This window comes from Ornithodoros turicata, chromosome 3 (genome assembly GCF_037126465.1).
Source record: "Ornithodoros turicata isolate Travis chromosome 3, ASM3712646v1, whole genome shotgun sequence".
NCBI lineage: Eukaryota > Metazoa > Arthropoda > Arachnida > Ixodida > Argasidae > Ornithodoros > Ornithodoros turicata.
In genome coordinates, this window is record NC_088203.1 from 73,793,091 (window position 1) to 73,811,865 (window position 18,775).

Below are 18,775 nucleotides of genomic sequence, written 5' to 3' on the forward strand. Positions count from 1 at the left end.
TGCCAGTTTTTATAAGTTCATTCGGTGCTAGATAGGTTGATTGATATTTGGATGACTGATAGGACCTAATAGCTTCCGCAAGCTGCTGGACCAATTAGTTTGCTTGTAATTCGTTGTATGTTCCATGTTGTATGTTCCTTTTATTATGCCACCCCCTCTGTAATTCCCTGACCTGAAGGTAAATAAATAATTAAAGATTGATGGTCGGTGATTGATGTGCGACCCATCCACTATGCTGGGAATGGACGTAACGGCGCTGTGGATGAGGTGGTACGATGGATATTTCGTTCGAGCAGTATCGTACCAAGGTTGAGGCGACGTAGTAGGCTTAATCACGGTGGATGACATGACAGGGTGGATAAGAATGCACGATTCCACAGTCCTTTAGTATGTTGTTGCAACGCTTATTTATTACTTACGCATTTATATTTAACGAGTTATTAACGATATGTGCTATCCAATTCCTTGTATCATATGAACAGCAAAAGCCGCGCGAGGCTCTTGTCATATTTAGTATTATTTAGAGGGTGGCATTCTGGTTCTCTGCCTCAATTATTGTGTAGTATTACTATTCCAACATACGGACGATCAAATTGGAAGAACAAGTATCAAAGTTATTAGGGTCATTGTAATCCACGATTTGCAAAGTGTATACAACTTATTGTTATCAGCTGCACTTCTGTGACGTATCGTATTAGTAGCTGTCCCGAGCACCGCGCAGTTCACAACTGAGGTGGTTTTGGCGAAGCCGTACTTCGTCCATTGCTCGTATTGTCGGTCGTGGTCGATCGCTTGCAACCAGTTGTGGACTTGGCACCGCTGGAACTCTTATTTCTCTTATTCCTTTGGGCACTCGAAGACCGCCTCGATGTTTTTGCTGCACTTGAAGTCGATGTATTGGTGCTGCTATTTTGTTGGCGGCGACCTGATGATTTTGGCATTACATTTTTTACTTGAACATCGACAGTAATTCCAGGTCCTGGAGCAGGATTCCCTTTGTAGTTCTCATCAGTGTACTGTGTTGTTCGCCCTGCTATCGACGGCGAAGAAGGCGCAGGCCTCATCTTATATGCTGGGTTCGCGTTCTCTTGTGGTATTGCTGCATGCCTTGTGGGAGGCTGGGCGCGGTAGTCCACAGTTGGAGGGCATTCATATGTTGGTAGGGGAGGTGCGGCGTGCGGTGGAAATTCATACTCCTGAATAGTCTGGTTGGGGTACAGCAGTGTGGGAACTTTTTTCTGATCCTGAAAACAAGGAATGTGGTAGCCGCGAGATGTCCGTCGGGAATACCCTGGAACGGAAGACACAAGGAGTCCTCCCGTAGGCATTGTCGCGTAGTTCTGTCCAGCTTCACTCGAGTATATTGGGACACGTGGATCCTGATACACTTGCGGTTGATACTGGTATTTGGACATAGGTGTAGACACGTTTTGTTGGGCTTGTCCAAAGACATCATAACCTGTTTGTTCTCCATTTATCTCCGTATTACTTTTGCAATGAACGGCGATTTTTCTTTGAAACGGTCGTCGTTGCTCTGATCCTGGGTTACCATTAGATTGATTATGACCATATTGTGGATTCTCTACCTGACGTTCTATTGGGTCTAGAAAAATTTGTTTCGTGGAGCCGTTGTTTCGCCACTGCAGTGGAATGTCCTCACGGCTCTCAACTTTTGCATACACAGAGCACTCTTTACAGTAGCGAATTTTGTTTTTCGTGTAGCAAAGCTTGCAAACTAGGTACATTTTGAACACTCCACACCCAATGCATGCGAACTCTGCCCGTATTAGATTTGGATGTTCATCAGTTCCCTGTTCAACCCCATGCCGTCCATTGCTCCTGCCAATTTCCACGTTGCAAGCGCATTGGAACACCGACAGGTCTGCCTTTGAGTCGGAAAAATGTTCACCAGGTCGTGACGGATTGCGGGGCACTTGCTGCCAATGGCGGTTCTTACTTGCAGCGTTCATTGAATTGTGTTCGCCGTCATTTGGAATAAACGATTCGGCATATGGCTGGTATCCCGTTTCTGGTGACCAGAAATTTGGACCGTACGACGCAGGAATGTATTGCGGTAGCTCGCTTTGCTGCACGTACCCCAGAGGAGGGCAGTACGGTTGATAATCGACGCGTGCCTCGCCCGCTGACGCCCCTTGGTCCTGCACCAGCTTCCCCCGAGGACTGACGCGCATGCCTTTCGGTAATTCTACGTCCACATTGTATGTGTACTGCCGTCGAGTGACCGTCTCCGTTGTTATCACCTGAAGCCCCATTTTCTCTTCGCTATCTTTTACTGTCGTTGAAGGTAGACGGTTGGTCGGTGGATTTTCCCGTGGACGCGTAGTGACGTGACTGAGGGTTACGTCCAGCTCATACATGGGGCACGAACACTGTCCGCTATCCCGTTCCTCGGGTTGTCGTACTTTCTCCTTGTCTTTTTTAACAGACGAACAGGACGTTGACAAAGGCGACTCGTTGGTCGACGATGAACTTCGTCGCCTGAAAGGAAGATCCGATATGGAACTGCTGCCACCGATGTGTCCAGGAATGTCGAGACCGCCAGCACCACCGTCCGCCGCGTCATCAGCTGCCGCCCAATTTTCAGGAATGCCGGGAGAGACGAGTGGTTGCTTGATGACGTCAGCTGAGTCCACGCTTCGTTTCTTTGAACAGGAAGTAGCGCTTCCGCCGAGCTCTAACATACCGCAGTAATTTGCAGTTTTCATCGAGGCATTGCTTGCCGTGCCGGCTCCGCTGTAACCGAAGCAACCAGAGTTAAACAAAGTGCAAATTTTGAACATCCGTGCATGACTAGCTATATCAATATCGTTGAGATTTCACGAAGACGACAGTGCTCTAGACGAGGACCGATCAGCACTGTCAAACCCTTCGAATGTGAGAGGTCATACAAGCTAGATCGAGAAGTTACCTGTCAAAAAGCACTCGTTACGAGTCAAGTTACCGTGTGAAAAATGTAATTAAGTTAATAACGAAGTTCTTCAGCCTGAAATGTAACTTGCAGTTACGCTAACTCCAAGTTACTTCGGACACAAAATAGAACTACACAGGTGCGGCGCGAGTGAGCAGTGGAGTTGGGCCTTGAGTTGCCTGCGAAGGAGTGCAACACGCTTAGATCGTCTTCGTTTATGTACTACAAGTCCAACGCTTTGCATCTTACTTCCTGTGGGCCCACAGTGGTTCAGCTTCATTTCAATGGCAGCGGTTCTTACTTCCTGAATAGAATACGGTAATTGATTGAATATCACGTTTTATGGCATAAAATGACATGAAAGAACGGGAGAGAAAGCAAGCAAATATGTCGACGTGAGTGAAAAGCTTCTTTAAAAGTAGCTTGAGTAACTTAGCTTAAGCTACTTTGGCAAAGTTACTTGAAAAAGAAACGAATTCCTCTGAAGTTACCACGGCGCAAAAGTACTGAGTTAAGTTACAAGTTACCAAAAAAAGGAACTTAGTTACAGTAACGAGTTACCTCGAACTCTGCATACAAGCAAGCGATGTATTTACTTACAGCGGCTGTTGTTCCAGACCCTGGAAAAAGAGTTATAAATAATTTTGACTCCGATTAAAGTCTAAATCTTCGGGGAACAGACGAACGAAATTCTTATGGTCACCACTGTTCATTTGACTCCGCGTTTCGTTATTGATCCTTATTCTACTTCAGATTTAATTCACATGCCTAAATTTTAATTTTGTATTTCGCTTATTTTGTCGACAAGTCAAAACATTCAGAAAAAATACACCAAGAGACAGCTGATGGGACTCCGGAATTATGAGCACGTCGTCCAGAAATACTTGTTAAGCGTTTAGGTAGTCGAGCAAGGTCATACAGGCAAGCATGTTGATAAGCTCCACGCTGAGAGAATCCCGAGGGAGATAAACACGCCACGCAGCCATGCAAAGAGGTGACAGCGTTAGCGGTATTTATCGTTGGTCACGGCTTTGTGCAGCACGCACGCACAGACAGGGGCAGATCCACACAGTTTTTTTTTTCGTCCGAGCGCGTAGTGGGGCAGGGGAGAGAGGAAAATCTCATGTATAAATTGACGTTGTATGGGCGATCGCACAACCGACCCCTGGACCCGTCCCTGCACGCAGAACCGGCGAGGAGGGGGGGGGAGCAGCCGGGGATAGAGCCCTGGGGCCCGTGCCTCTGGGATCCGACCGCTGCTTGCATCAGGAATCAGGAGACGTGAGAACAGGGCCACTGCAGGACTTATCCGGGCTAATCCTCGAAGCCAAGGCGGGACCATCCAGGCTCATCCCCGGAGCCCATAATTTCTCCCGCGGGCACTGCACACATGTATACAACTTTCGCATCTTCTCGCCTTCGTTTCATCGCTGACGCTTTACGTTCCCTCACTGCTGGGCAGTCTCTGTGTCGCCCGTCGCATACTTGCCGCCAATGCCAGGCTTTTGTCGTCACGGCCACTTAGCCCATCGCTCATATGATGAAAGTATATTATGCCACCAAGTTCGTGCATATTAGAGAGTGTTTTGCGCGAAAGCTACCGGTGAGTAGCAAAATAGCGATATCTTAATGACCTGTCTTAATTCCTCCCTAAATTTCGCACACACACACACAGGCACACGAACGCACGTGCACGCGCACACACACACACACACAACTGCAATGAAATCAGCATAGGCGTGGTCTTATGATTTTTTTCTTCAAGGAGGCAAAGTGCGACTACCCATGCGTTTGATGACCAAGAGCGAGGAAGGCTCCGCCTCCTGGATGCGAGCCATAGGAAGATGCGGAGGGCGAGCACTTCCCAAGCCTCTGCTCTCGCCTAAGAGATGGCGCAGCGTTACCGTTGTTTCGCGTGTCGCAAGGCTTCTGCCATGGCGCACCAATCTAACCAACTGCTTCGTTGTCCGTTAACCAGCAGCTGCCACAGTTTTGCCTGCCGCAATGCTTCTGCCATGGCGCACCAATCTAACTAACGGCTTGCCGTTAATCAGCGTACGCGCGACTCCCGCTTGGCCTCGTTCCCATGTTGACGGACGGTGAAGCCGTTGGTTAGATTGGAGCGCCATGGGAGAAGCCTTGCGGCAGGCGAAATAACGGTAGCTACACTCCTGTCTGAGCCTCGTTTGGCAGTTGGTTAGATTGGTGCGCCATGGCCCATGGCAGAAGCCTTGCTAGAGGAGGAGGATGAGGAGAAGAGAGATTGAAGCAGAATGGAGAGTACTCCAAGCAAACGTCCAGACCAAAGAGAAATGCAAGAAAACAGAGGACGAGACAGAAGGGAATATAACTGAAGGGACCCCCAGAAGGGGTGGAAGCTCCCCAAAGGCAAAGACACCTGAACCTGCATGCCTTACGGAGGCCCTAGGTATAACAATAGAGAAACAGTCATCCCAGAAGAAGCAGGATTTTCCCCCAACCACTTCGTCAGAGAAGTACTGTGCTGGACTGATCTCAAACACTGTACCTGACACAGGAGAGTACACAGGAAAAGAAATTCAGGATGACGGGTGGACACTGGTGAAGTCCAAGAGCCATAAAGGAAGCTAGTCAGCACAACCGAAATCTAGGGGAGACAGAGAGACCCAACAGCAGCCAAAGGCTAAATGAGGATCCCCCATACGGCAGAGGATACACCACTATGCAGGAGGGGGAGAGATATGTCATTGTAGCTGGGGACTCAAATATCCGCAAGAGTCAAAGCTCCAATACTACGCAGAGTGGACTACAATAGGCGACTACAAGTTATCGGAATGCCTGGAGCAGACACAATGAATCTGTTGGCTGAAATAGAGGAAGTTTTTGAGCAGAAGAAACCTAAACTCTTGGTGATCCTGCATGTGGGCCTCATTGATGGCTTGAATGACAAACACAACAATGGAACCCTAAGGGAAATGAGGGCTACGTTTGAACGTCTAACAGCGCAATACCCCAATGTCATCTGGGAAGTGTGTGTGCTATTCCCATGGTAGCGGAACACGCCTCAAGTGCAGTGGAGGTCATACCAGCCATACAACAGCTGAATGAAGGCATCAGAAAAATGTGCGAGGACCTGAGCCACAGGGTGAGCTACATGGACCCAGGGTAGCATGCGAGAGAATGCAGGAATGGTGACTTCCATGGCATCCACCTCACCGAGGACGGAAGTCAGAGCCTGGGTAACTGGATGGCAAGGAAAATATGATTTTTTTTTAAAGAAAGTTCTTCGTGGCAGAAGGCCCCGGAGAACTGGGGTGCACAGGAGGAACCAGATGGGCGATATTTGCTATATCTTCGAGAAAGCCCTGCGGGAAGCCCAACGAAGCCAACTCAGACAGTGACAGAAGATATACAGAGCCCAGAAAGCATAACGGAGAGAACCAGGGGCAAGCGGGAAAGACGACGTAGATAGCAGAAGACAAGAAGACTAGAAAAAGGAAGGAGGAAAGATAATAAAATCAGTGCAATGAAAATTGCTTTCTTGAACATGCAAGGGGAGAGGATACAAAGAAAGTGGCAAAAAGTGGATGATGTCCTCAAGACAGAAAACCTGACAGCGTTCCTATTCACGGAAACACACTTAAGGGGAATGGAACAACCTCCAACCATTGAAGGATATGCCTGGGAAGGTCTGAACAGACAGGAAGGTGAACGACGTGGAGGGGGAATTGGATGCCTGGGGTCAGCCAAAACGGCATGGCACAGAATAAAACATGTCTGCAGAGAACACTTGTTGATAGTGATTACTATAAACAGGAGTTAAATGGTCATTGCTTCAGTGTATTGGTGGACAGGCGGACAAGAGGAACAAAACAAGGAAATGGCTGCATGTCTGAACCGGGATATTGAAGACTTGAAGGCCACGCATGATATCATAATCCTTGGAGATTTTAATGCAATATCCAAGAACTAGACGGACGTGAAGATAATAATGGGAAAAGATTATGGGATATTGTCGAAACTAACAACCTCACCATGGCCAACCTACTGAACCAGCACCCAGACTCCTTCACCTGTACACAAGCAGACAAGAAGTCCAATATAGACTATTGCCTTCTATCCTCTAGATGCGCAGAAAATATCAGTCAATTCCGTATAGATGCCCACGGTGATATTAGTTTGGGAAATGATCACCGTACCTTGATTCTCACACTAGGGAATGAACCACACTCGCAAAAAAAGGACACAAACAAGAAGCCCAGTCTAACAGAGACAGAAATTTTGGACGCAATGCAGACATGGGAGGAAGGGCAAACAGACCTACTAGATTACACCGAGTGAGCCACAAAAATAACCAATACGACAGAGAACAAGAGAGACGCCAAAAACCACCAATCCCCATCATGGACACTGGTGGGATGATGAAGTAAAAAAAGCAATCAAGATGAGGAAAGAGGCATGCAGAACCCACCGCCAAAGTCTGACAAACAAAGAACCCACAGAGAAAGTTATAGAAGCATGGAAACATTACAGAATTGCAAAAGAAAAAGTAACCGGCATCGTGCAGAAGAAGCAAAAAGCTCTTCGAGCCCAACAACATGTATCCATATACAAAAATACAGGGGAGAATAATGAAAAGGTCAATATCAGAACGACGACGCAAGTTGTGACAACTAACGGCAAAAATCAAAACGATCACAGACAAGTGAAGTGATGGAACCAATATCCATGGAGGAGTTTAGCAGAGCTATAAGGGATACCCCGACAAATACAGCTACAGGTCTCGATGGCATACCAGCAAAAGCAATTAAGGCTCTCAAGGGTAAACGATTAGAGGAACTCAGACTTTATTACAATCAAATGCTAGAAGAAGAAAAAAACATTCCGGACGCCTAGAGGAAGAGCACTGTATCTTTATTATACAAGGGCAAATGAGGAAAGGACGACCTAGCGAATTACAGGCCGATAACGGTAACTTCTGTTACTTATAGGATCTTTCGGAGAACAGTGAAATCCCGGCTACAGAGAGCTGTGGAAGAGAGGAACCTGCTAGGAGAGGCGTACAGAGGACAATCTCTTCGTCTTAACTCAATGCATAGAAATTGCGGAGAAAGAACAGAGGGACCAATGGGCAGGCTTCTTAGATATAGAAAAAGCCTATGACAATGTGGACCATGTACTGCTGTGGCAACAGATGATAGACTTGAAGATAGGATCAGATATAATAGACCTGCTGAAAGATATGTACACCGGGACTACAATAATTGGATACTGGAATGGTGTTACAACAGAGGAGATTCCCGTGGAGAAAGGGCTACGCCAAGGGTGTCCCCTCTCTCCCCTCCTATTCATGCTCTACATCTCTCAGCTAGCAAACAAGTTGAAGAACGCACACAAAGGTTTCGATATATCATATTTTAACGTGGGCCAACAAGTGAAGCAGTACATCCCAGGGATTATCGACGCAGACGACATCCTTCTCCTAGCAAGCAGCAAGGCAGAACTACAGGATCTACTAGACATATATGCAGAATATGGAAGCGCCCTAGGGCTGACATTCAGTGCCAAAAAAAGCATGGTTATGTAATGGAAGAATAATCAACGAAAGACATCCAATGAAGATGGCGAAATACTGCTACAGGACTAAATACCTTAGAGTAACTATCAACTCAGGACATGACTGTCTAACTGATCACGAAAAATATATACGCAGTAAGGCAACAAAATCGATGGCAGTACTCCGACCCCGTGCACTATGGTCTTTCAATCGATTCCTAGTGTTGAGAGAACTATGGAAAGCTGTGGCAGTCCCGTGCCTGACCTATGCGAACGCAGTCCTATGCATGTCATCATCGACTACTAGTTTTCTCGACCGCAAACAAAAGGAAGCAGGACGAGCCGCACTGAAGTCACACCGATCAGCCGCAGACGCGACTATACAGGGAGACCTTGGGTGGACAAGTTTCGGTGCCCGCGAAGCTACTGCGATGATTATGTTTGAAGATAGAGCCAGGACACTGCCAGAGTCATGGATGGTTAGAAAGCTTTAGAGCATGATCTATAATGATACCCGCACGAGGTGGAGAAAAAAATCTAAATGGAATGGTGAAATCGGCCTGCCTGAAAATACATTGGATGACGCGTGCCGATATTATGTAAGAGGGGACCGGGACATGGTTAGAGGCTGGGAAAACGTGAGGTGGTTCAGCATGGCACGGTCCAAGCACTCCCTACAGACCTATACAGGAGGAAAAAATGAAATCAGGCAAGATAAATTCTACGATAACTCAATCGGAAGTTCCCTCGTTTTCGAGGCTCGATCTGGAGTACTCCGTACCAGGGAGTGGTGTCAGAGGATAAGAGGTCAGAAGCCAACACAATCCAGGAAGCCGACAACGACAGTTTGCGCCATCTGTGGTGTGAACACTGAAACAATTGAGCATATTGTCTTGTGGTGCCGCCAAATCTCCCCTGAAGCAGCGACAGACAGAAAAGAAGAAGAATAGTGAGCAAGATGGAACGCGTTAACTGTTAGAACTCCTATTAGAATCTGGCTAGGACGCGTAGTACATGCTACGCAGTCCACCCGATACAAAGGGCATAGCCTCCAGGATCATCATCATCATCATCATCTTGCGGCACACGAAACACCGGTAACTCTGCGCCATCTCTTAGGCGAGAGCAGAGGCTTGGGAAGTGCCTGCCCTCCGCGTCCTCCTATTGGCCGGCGGAGGCGGAGCCTCCCTCGCTCTTGGTCAGCAAACTCAAGATAGTCTGAGCGAGCACAACGAAAAACAACCCCGGTTGAAAGCAACGCTATTATTTCAAAATCCTGTAACGAAAGCGCACATTGTAAGACCCATCGCTGAATTTTGCTATGCACGTGAGTCGAAACAAAAACTGCGCATGGAGCGCATGATCTTTGCCGACGGAGGCTTATCTGGGCCGGAAAGCGGCCAGCGGCGAATCTATAGTTCTGTTCAACTTAAGAAGGCACATAAATCTAGCGAGTCCGCTCTCAAGATATTACTGCGGCGCAGATAGGATGGCTGAACAAAAAGAGGTCACGCTCTCTCCCTGCGCCAGATAATGTAATCTATCATACTTACTCTGCTTCCGTATTGGCTGTTAAAGACGGCCGCATGGCACTACGCTGCAGCACTGATGGCGCATGGTAGCGCTGCAGTATTTCTCCTGGCGCGCTATTGCGTCTCCTTATTTCCAAGGGCGTATGAACTTCTTTTCCTTCTTAAGTTAAAGACGACCATAGTGCAATTAGCTCTATCGCTTCAAATCACACGGCCCTTTGACGTTGAATGAGCGCTGTCCTTCGGGATGCTGCTCAGACCATTGGCCTTAACAAAATTCGGACATGGTGCGCGTTAAAGGATATAAAAAAACAATCGCTTTCAACGAGGATTGTCTCCCAGGGTGACCGAGGACTCCGTAGGTTCGGAGCACAGCCCTATAATTACGAATAATCATCTGCTTGTGGCGCGCGGTTCATCAAGCCACATTTGTGCCGACCACTAGCGCCGCTGCACTCACTCTGAAAAGAGAGCTTCACCACATAGTACGCTCCTATCCATCACCCCGAATGACAACGTTGTCTCCCTTCATTTGATGAAAACGGGGGGCGTACGCCATTTTCGTGGCAATTATGAAGTGCATAAAGCCACAGCCACAAAAATGGCGTACACCAACCCCCCATTTTCAGCAAATTAGAGGAAAGAATCGTGTCACTTTTAAAAAGGAGCTTCGTCACATAGCACGCTCCTAGCTAACCATTATCGCGAATGACAAATTTCTCTCCCTAGGTTTGATGAAAACGGGGGAGGGGGAGTACGCCATTTTGTGGCGATTACGAACTGCTTAATGCAACAAAAAATGGCGTACGCCCCCATTTTCGGCAAATGAGAAGAAAGAACCATGTTACTCGAGATGATGGTTGGCTGGGAGCGTGCTATGTGGTGAAGTCCATGCTTAAGAGTGATGCTATCTCAGTGTGTGCGCACCACCAGGTGTGGCTCAGTGCTGGCCATGTCACGTCGAGACTGGGAGATATACGGGTTCTAATCCCAGTCTAATCCCAGTGCTGTCTGAGGTTTTTCCTGGGTTTTCCTTAGACGCTATCAGACATATGTCGGCACAGTTCCCTTAGAAGTCGGCCCAGGACGCACATTCCACCAGGGCGTCAGTCGTGACGTTGCCCACCTCTATGAGGCCCACAACAACGAGCCGTTTCTCAACCACCACCACCATTACTCCTCCTCCACGCACTGGGAACGGAACTACAAGGGTACCTTCAGCATTGTGCTGATGGCCCTTGTGGATGCCAACTTGAGGTTCCTGTACGTGGACATAGGCAGAAATGGTCGCATGAACGACAGCGCTGTTTGGAGTCAATCCAAAATTAGATCAGTTATTGACGACTGACCGTGACGTTGCCCACATATGTGAGGCCGACATAGGCGAGCTCTGTCAGACGCACCACCACGCTAAATCAGTGTTGCACGAGGAACCCTGATCAAAAGAGTTACCCAACTGCAGAAACGGCATCCCTGCTGCTCTCGTAGCTTTTTAATAAAAACATATTGCGGATAAAAAATACACTGTATAACGTTCAGTTAACTGAATTAGGCCTAAATTACGCACCACAACACCAAAACAGGGTTACAAACAATTTATTGTGACCGCCCTTCTACTTTCTCGTGTGAATTCGTTTAATCTCCTCCCGCTATTAAGGTTCAATAGGCGCGTTTACATGAAGGCGACAAAGGTCGACCTAGCCAGATAGGACGACCTCACTTTTTCATGTAAACCGGCCTACGTCGACTGAAAAGGGACGTCGACGCAGACGAGGGAGGTCGCTAGGAGGGGGAGTTCAGTCGACAATGGTCAACTTCCCTTTGCTATGTAAACCGGTTCAGTCGACCAGGCGATCGGTGTCCGTTACGTCATCAGCGAGCCCTTCCCATATTGCATGCGAAATTCCGGATTCTCGGAGGAAACCAAGCATGGCGACGGAAGCAAGTTCCCGCTACCACTTCGAACCCACCGCTATGCGTATGGACTGACGAAAGCACTAAATTAATGTTGTCTATTATTCTGGAATTAGATATCGCATCGCAGCTGGATTCGAAGCGGCAGCGCAACCAAGCCATGTTTCGGACTATGGAACGAAAAATGGCAGAGGAGACTCCGTGAAAAGCCTGTAAAATGCTTTATAAGACACTTCGTAAATAAATATATTGCGAAAATAAAATATATTTACTATTGAACATTATATTTACTATATTTAACATTTTAACGACGCGGCGGCGCTGCTGCTGGCGAGTAAGGTCGACTGAATTTCGGGAGCGCTAAGGCGCCTTACCTAGTTGCCATGTAAACAGTGGACGGTTGACGCTCCCGATCAGTGGACTGGGGACTTCAGGTTCGCGCCCATGTAAACGCAGTTACTGTGCCTAGTGCCTCTTTTCGAAAGTACGGGACTTACGAGTTGCTAACAGCAGGGACTCTTGATAAGTGTGCTTTCGAAAAGATAAAGTTACTGGCAGGCTTGAGGGTGTAAAAGGGAGGGTAACCTTTCAGAAAGGGGCGTTGCTGCAGGTCTGTCAATAAAAATCTTATTCGTGAGTCTGTAGTGTGGTTTTTTATCGCTTTTAATATTTTTTATAGGCTGCGAGCGTCGCGCGATGCTCAATCGTCTTTACACGCTGGGGCGTTCGCAGCTTGAATCTGAGAGCTGATCAGTTTTAGGGAGGTTTTATGAGGGTCACACATCACGAACGACTGCATCTTGAAGAAATATTAGAATATTCCGAATCGCAATGAGTATGACGGCATAAAATTTAGTAGCCTGACTGTCGGAGGTCTCTCGGCCTGTCAGGACAATGCGAGCTGCCATATTGAATACTGGAAGAACGCCGGCTACAGTGTTGCTCATTTTTTATAACTTCTAGAACTTTCGACACAAGGGAACAGACAGGACACGACGCAGGCTCCGTGTTATCTGTGGCATTTCTGTCCTTTACGGCGTCCTGCATGGAGTGTTTTGGCGATTGCATGCTATTCCATATCTCCGATGTGCCGTCAGGGGCCCCTGATCTACAATGAGGCGTCACCTGTCCGACCGCAAAGCCTCGTTGACGTAGCATTAAGTTCTCCTGTGGGACCAATAAGCTCACCTGATGGGCAGTTAGATATCCTTTGTTGGGCCGTCAGGGGCCCAGTGGTACCATCAGGCCTTTTAGTGGGGCTACTCGGCCCACCTGACGGACTCTGGGACAGCATTTGTCGGACCGCTAACAGTCTTGTTGGACCACTAGGAGTTGTTAATGTGCCGACAAGCTGTTTTGATGGTCCATCAAAATATTCTAATGGACCATTAGAATTTCTGATGCAGACTTGATGGATTTTTCGATCGGGTACCTCATCAATACAGTCACTATGTAAGTCTAGCCAGACCGTAAACTAACCAACGTTGCCTCGATTTGTGTTCCTTCAGCACGTCTGCATAGCCTAACCGTCGATGTGCACTGCACTCGCTAAAACTGGTTTAAACGACATCGGCGGACATCGCACGCCAAGCTGACACGATGCTTAGGGATATCCTATTTTGAAACAGTCATTCTCAGACCTCGGATATATTATAAGCCTGAGATTTTGAACGCTGGGGTGTCCTGGCATACCCTTCGTGGGGACCCCTCACTACTCAGATCAAACATTTTCCAAACGGAGTTTCCTCTTTCGTCGCGCCAATAGAATGTGGAAACTCGTGTTGTCCATTCCCGAAGTGCCAGAAGCATTATACTCACGTCCGACGCACAGCTTCGACTGAATACGACTCGGACAGCTCGCACGCAACCGATAATTCATTATACTGTTCTGCTTACGCTGGATGTGCGCGAGTATTTAGGGATAAAAGCACAAGCAACAAGACCTGTGGAAATTCTAGTGTCCAGGATAATACGTTGCACCGTAATAAAGCAAGCACGTAACGTATGCTCGCAAATGTGGTTATGAGCACGCCCAGTGAACTAACAACCTGTGGCACATCTGCCTGTGGAATTCCGTGGCAACTTTACATGGGGAGATGATTTCCCTCTCCGAAACTATCAAAGGTACGATTTCGGGAGGCTGGTTCGAACCCCCGAAACCCTCCTCTGGCTTCGCCATTGACACGGTGTCTCGAGTGCTATGAAGTCGTGACCGCGAAAGGAAGCAGAGGTAGACCAACCTGAGGAGGGACAGAGAACTCCGGTACTAGTTCACCCTCTGAAGGAGGCATTTTCAAGGGCGCATTCTGTTTCTGTGGGCCTTGAGCTTGAAATGTTTGTTTGTTAGCGACTCTCCTTTGTCTTCGCTCCTCCTCCTCAAACGAGTCATCATCGCAGCCGCATAAGGTGAACATGGTCAAACTTGGTACGCAGAACCCACGAGAACCTATATACGAGCGTAAGAAAATTAATACCAGTCGTTTTGTCTCAATCTACCTGTGCGTGCACTATATCGCATTTGAATGGTGCGGTGCAGCGGAAGGCTTTGCAGAACCCGGCAGGGTGCGACATACGCGGTGTAACCCCATACCTTAGAAGCGCTGCACAGTTTACATCACAGTTCGACAGGCTAGCAAAACACTATTGAAAAGGAACAAACATCATTAGGGACGAGGGGTACGATACCTAAATGTTAAGAGGTCAACTGCTATTCAACTCGTATTACAAAGAACGACCATCGAGTGGGTTCCGCTGTGGCAGCAACCAGTTCTGATCCCGCGCTTACGTGAAGGATATACTCCATGTAAAGCATTCACCTGACAACGTCATAGTCAACGTCATTGTTAAAGGGACGGTCTCGTATCCCCTGCCCCTCTCATAAGTGTACCATTCGTGCCCTTTGTTGAAAATTGAATACTGTGAATTTACCCGACAAAGCACGTCACCGTTATTAAATAACCGAATTAACTTGATAAAAATTGCCGAGCATGCCGCGATCTGTGTTAGCAACAATAAGAACATCTACGTCGCCCTGCGGGAAAATCCATGATAGGATACAGAAATCGTCTGCGTTTGCGCGCGCTCGTGCACCGGCGTGAGCAGACGACTTTCCGAAGTGAATGAGTACCGCGGCAACTCCAGTACATTTTCTGTTAGTTCTCAGGCGAAAAACGCAAATTGTAAGAAATGTCTCACATGCTGGTTTAGAATAAGTATGTTATTCCTCAGAGACAAGTTAAAAGTCGCAGGACAGCCCCACCCACAATCACAAATCAAGTCGCCAGTCATCGGCGCGCGCGGTCGCATTACACCTCCGACCAAAAATATATTACGCTATCTTCCATTACACTCCCCGTTGCACACTGATCATGTTTCGAAATGAAATGTCGCTGACGACGTACATGGAGAAGGAGTGCGTGTTTATTTAAAAACAGCATTAAATACTCGCAGAAAGAAAGCACGTGTCTTAGCTTCCAGGTATCCGATTATGTGCCACATTATCGATACTCCACAGTCAATGCATGGACTACATTATCCGCTCGCAGAGATATACGTCCGCGCGTCCCATTTCGATGGGGATGACTCAACCCAAGGTCCTTCTGCAGGTTGCAACTGCCCGCAAGGTAACTTACCCGCAGGCCGACGTCATCGGTGACGTTGCATGAGAGTGAAGCGCAGGATTCGTCGTCTGCTATTACGACTTGGTTATTCTGAATGAGACGTTTGCATTTGTACAGTACTCGTGAAGATAGATTTGGCTAAGTTGCGCAATCGCTCCGGCTGTACAAGACCGTCCCTTTAAATAATCGTATCATATTTCAATACTGGAAGTCTGCTGTGCATCACGTTCAAATCACGTTCCCGCCTAATACGAGCAAAGCTACTTGACAGCTGTGGGTAGTAGTCACTTTTTTTTTGTATACTACATATGAAAAGCAGTCAACACATGTTCTGGCCCTGAGGACGAAAAAGCTGGCTTAGTTCGATATTGCTGGAACAGAAAAAGCTACGCAAAGAAGCTACATGACAAAACATTAATAGATCAGTAGAGCTACCTCAACTGCTGGCCCGGCGAGGACCGCCTTGAAACCTTGTCGTCGGTGTACCAGTTGCCAGGTGCAGAGCATAAACGAGAATTTGTGTTAAACGGAGCGGCAGCGTTGGCGTTCCAGGGTGGAATCACGCGACCAGTGAATGCAACGTCGTTTTCCTTGAACGTCTTTTGTTTCAGTTACTATGCAAATACTTCTTCATCGTGTGTTGATGCGAACATGCAAAGCATGCATTTCTGAAGAATGGCAAGTGAACGCTGAATCTCGAGCGACTAGCAAGCAAAAGACTTGCTGAAGACATGCTGCGTCTTTTCTTGGAGAGCCGAATTACACTGATCAGTGGGAGGAAGATATCTTGTTGGCAGACCTCTACGGCCTGAGGTAAGGGAGATCGGCCGGCGTTTGCGCGACTGCACAATGCCGCCCGACGGGGGCCTGAACCGTATTGGTCTGCGACACTGACATTTTATCCTTACCTTTTGAACACTTCCTAAATAATGGAATGGTGTCCATCCCCGTTGTCCTACGGTCCTTGAGCGGGCGGCTCTTCCACTTGCGCACACAATGACATGAAGGCATTACAGATGACTATAGGGACATTTCTGAAGTGCGCCGGTATGACGGTGGCGGGATTGTCTGTCGATCCTCCAATCTCGCTGTTATCCGCTCGTTACTCGGGACCTCGTCATTCGGTGGACGCTCAGCGAAAGCTTTTATCCCCCCTCATTTGACTTGTGTCAAAGGTACTGTGAAGAGAGTGAGTGTGGGACCATCTTCACAGGAAATCTTCGATCTTTTCTCGCATATCGGCGCAGTAGAAGTCTACCGTTGCAGCAAATTCGTAAACGGGGACAGTTTTCGTACGGAGTCGGTAATTGATACTTTTGCTGGTCATAACCGACCTTCTGAAATCAAGTCGTGTCCGCTAATATTTCGCGCGGATCCCTTTATGCGTGGACCACTTCAGTGTACGTTACTTTCGCTTCGGGCATGTTACGAAACAGTGCAAGTCTGGGGTGATTTGCCGTCGGTGCGCTGACTCGCATGACAAGTGCGATTGCCCTCCAGACTCGCTCTCGGAGTGCTGTTTGTGCTGTAGAGCGCACCTAGCTGATTATCAAAGTTACCCAAGTTGCCCTTCACGAGACCATGAGGCTTCCGTGTTGGAGATTATGGATTCTCGCCACTGCTGTCGTACCGACGCTGCTGGTTGAAGGGCCGTGGCAGCTCCTTCGCTGACATGGCTCAGGCTGCAGGACCTGCTTCCGACAGGCTTAAAAGGATGATTAACTCTACCGTGGATAATGCTGTTGACAAACTGAGAGATAAAATTTCCTCCATCAACTCTCTCCTTGCCTCCTTGTCTGCTACTTTGCAAGATGTAGTCTCGACTGTGGTCTCGACTGTGACGCGTGCTACTCCCACCATGCGTGCTACTCCCACAGTTCTTCCGTCGGCCCTCCCGACTCAGGGTGAGCACGTTCTTCAGCCTTCAACGATGCTTCCATACCCTCCCCATCGCCTGCACTCCCTGTAACTACGTCTGTACTACTTAACTACTGTAACTACGCCTATAACTATTTATTCTTCACCTGATATAGACACTGAAATGACTTCAATTCCCTCTCTCTAAGCGTGGTGCCTCTCCCTCTATGACTTAGTCTGGAAGGCCCCAAAGGAAGCGGACAAAAGGGGTGCCCGGCCGAATGGGGGCAACGATGTCCTTGTTGATGCTGTAGCAAGCTCTGTACCCTGTGGTGGATAGTGTTAAAGGGTCTCTGACCAGAAGCTGGATAGACTTTTCCGCAGTGGCTACCGATAGAATACACAAAAGCAACTTCACATACGAAAATGCATGCCTCAACAAATCGTAGTTTTCGTAAACTCGAATTTTGAACATCGCGGTTCACGCCAACGCTGGCACACCTAGCGTCAAACCAAGAAAACGTACGCATATATAGAAAACTCATCTGGTCATCCCATGCTTCTGCTGGCTCGCGACGCGACCCGTCCCCGAGGGTCCCCCACCGCAGCAGGTCGCCAGGAAGAGCACGTTCACCGTCATCGGCAAGACGTGGCGCAGCCCTAACCGGGAAAACTGAAGACTGCAGCTCCGGGAGGTGAAGCCGCGGACCGACGACAAGTTACAATTCCTCTAACTCGACGAACAGCAACGCAGCACCGCGACGACGCTCGGAAAATTACCAATAACCTGAAAATACTCATCGACGGCCATGAGATGATTGCGTTAATCGATACCGGAGCCGACGACTCCGTTATAAGTGGTACGCTGGCTAAGAAGCTTCGCAAGGTGTAAACGAAGTGGAATGAGCCTGACATCAGGACTGCTGGTGGACACGTCGTAACACCGACTGGCCGATGCACCGCAGTCATACAAGTGCGTGACATCCAGTACGTCGTCAGCTTCGCAGTTCTGCCGAACTGCCCACGGGGTGTAATACTCGGAATGGACTTTCTAGTCGAAAATGAAGCAGACATCGACTTCACAAATGGAGTTATCTCTTTCAAAACACCGGAAACTGCTAAAGACAAGTGGTGGGCACGAATAACGCCGGAGAAGCGCGCAAACACCGACGTAACCGCCGTGACGAGTCAGCACGTCAACCTGCCTCCCTTGTCAACAGTCCTTGTGACCGCTACGTGCGACAGAGCACCAACTGGCTGTTTGTTGGCTGAAGGCAACACGCAACTTCTCCTCGAACGAGGAATTGGGATAGCACGAGGAATTGTGCCCGTAAGATATGGAACAGTCGAACTACTGGTCACAAATTTTCGCCCGGAGCCACAACACC

The 18,775-nt window shown here is 48.2% G+C and overlaps 1 protein-coding gene across 2 annotated transcripts; it reads right to left on the minus strand.

Moving 5' to 3' along the window:
- Nucleotides 1–610: 610 nt before the first annotated feature.
- Nucleotides 611–16,143, minus strand: LOC135387335 (uncharacterized). Of its 2 annotated transcripts, XM_064616572.1 has the most exons (4): nt 15,966–16,143; nt 14,151–14,356; nt 3,530–3,549; nt 611–2,754 (listed from the first exon to the last, which is right to left on the minus strand). In XM_064616572.1, the coding sequence occupies exons 2-4, from the start codon at nt 14,322–14,324 to the stop codon at nt 723–725; spliced, it is 2,226 nt and encodes a 741-aa protein (XP_064472642.1). In that variant the 5' UTR covers nt 14,325–14,356; nt 15,966–16,143; the 3' UTR covers nt 611–722. The 2 variants fall into 2 exon arrangements, with proteins under 2 accessions (XP_064472642.1, XP_064472643.1); XM_064616573.1 differs by lacking the exons at nt 3,530–3,549; nt 15,966–16,143 and having other exon boundaries at nt 14,151–14,240.
- Between the last annotated feature and the right edge of the window lie 2,632 nt (nt 16,144–18,775).